At 65.8% G+C, this 1,602-nt stretch overlaps 1 protein-coding gene across 3 annotated transcripts in view; it reads right to left on the bottom strand.

Annotated features, from left to right (window-relative positions):
* JAG2 (jagged canonical Notch ligand 2) overlaps positions 1-1,094 on the bottom strand; it is a 69,362-nt gene extending 68,268 nt beyond the window's left edge. For all 3 annotated transcript variants that reach the window (XM_057376604.1, XM_057376605.1, XM_057376606.1), the window contains exons 1-2: positions 741-1,094; positions 132-455 (exon numbers count right to left, since the gene is read on the bottom strand). In XM_057376604.1, the coding sequence (XP_057232587.1) occupies positions 132-455; positions 741-1,079 (663 nt within the window). In that variant the 5' untranslated portion in view covers positions 1,080-1,094. The remainder of the gene's footprint in view (positions 1-131; positions 456-740) is intronic.
* Positions 1,095-1,602: the final 508 nt, after the last annotated feature.

Here is a 1,602-nt window from a genome sequence, read left to right as displayed (position 1 = left end):
CCCAAGGCAGCGCCCCGGCAGCTGGCCCCGCTCAGTAACGGGGGAGCGGGAGCGGCACCGACGGGAGCGGGCGGGGAGGGAACACCGCACAAAAAGAGAGGGTGATAACGAGAGTGCGATTAACAACCTACCGGCCAYGCGAACTGGAAGGGAATAACAATCCTGCCCGTCTCGGGGGTTCTGCCTTGGTGGGAGTATTTGTTGCTGTTCAAATAGAAAATATTTCCACCGAGAACGGGGGTAGATCCGAATCCGTAGTTGCAGGGTCCGACCGGGGTGATCTTGGCCTGATATTCCTTGAGGCAGACTTTCACGTAAGTGTCGCACTCGTCCCGGGAGCAGTCCAGGTTCTCGGGGCTTTTTATGCCATCGCAGCATTCCCCATTGAACAACTCGCCGTTTACATTCCGCACCGAGTTAAGCTGCAGCTCGAAATAGCCCGTGGACCGGGACACCTAAAAATAAAAACCGAAGGGGAGACAGCCTCGTTACTACCGCGGCCGGGGGCAGCGCCGGCAGCGCGGGGCTGCAGGTCCCCGGCTCCCCACGATAACTTTCGCCGGCTGCGGGTTTAATCCCGCCACGGCAATGTACACATATGCACATACACACACATGTATATAGCACTATATATACAGACAGAAACAAGAAATGAGCAAGGTGCAAAGGGAGCGGGAAGAAGGGAGAAGGCAGCCGCGGCGCCCCGCGGCCGGAGCGCAGTCCCCGCGCCCCGTCCCTACCTGCACGCAGGAGGCGAGGAGCAGCGCCAGGCCGAGCGCGGCGGCGCGGGGGACCCGGCTCGGCCGGCCGGCGCCCCGCATGCCTCCTGCTCCCGCTGCTGCTCCGCGCCGCCGCCTCAGAGGAGCCCGCCGAGCCCACCGGCCACGGACCGGCGGCCGCTCGCGGCATGGGCGGTGGGGGAGCCGCCCGCAGCGCGCCGGGGGGCGCAGGGCATGGGCTGCCGGCGGGGCCGCCCGGAGCGCTCCGCCGCCGACGCTCCCCTCCCGCGRGCTCCGCTCGCCCTCTGCGCCTCGGCTCCGCGGACACCCAACAAGTAGGTGCCGGAGTGACAGCTTCATTACCCATTCACCGCCGCGGCCGCYGCCTTCATATTAATGAGGGGGACGGCCCGGCCCCGCGGCCGGCGGGAGGGGCCAGCGCCGCTCCCGCCGCGGCTCTTAAAGGGCGGCGGGCGGTTCTTGCTCCGCCCTGCCCAGCCCGCAGCGGGGTCTGCCAGCCCCGGGTGGTGGAGGGGGAATGAGGGACGTGGGATACCCGTGAGCGCGGGTGGGGAACGCACAGTCGCGTCTCGGTGGGTGTTGGGTGGGCACCCAGCCTACGGTGTTGGAGAAAAAGCCACGGGATGCGTGCGACTGTGGAGGAGGAGGTTGTAGGGTGGGTGCACCTCTATTTGCGGGGGAGCAGGCGGTGTGCGCTCCCACACCCGTGTGGAACTGCCCAGGGAATGTGTAGCCAGGCATGGAAGAGTACATAGCCAGGGAATGCTTGGGGTGGGAGTACCCCAATAGTGCAGGAGCTGGCACTGCTGTTCAGGAGTGCTGGGGGAGAATCCCTTACAGCTGTAAAGGAATGCTCAGGGTA

Source organism: Malurus melanocephalus, unplaced genomic scaffold (assembly GCF_030028575.1).
Source record: "Malurus melanocephalus ecotype Western Australia unplaced genomic scaffold, MMel_1.1 scaffold_283, whole genome shotgun sequence".
NCBI lineage: Eukaryota > Metazoa > Chordata > Aves > Passeriformes > Maluridae > Malurus > Malurus melanocephalus.
Note: the sequence above shows the minus strand (reverse complement) of the source record. Positions and strands in the feature narration are given on the sequence as shown.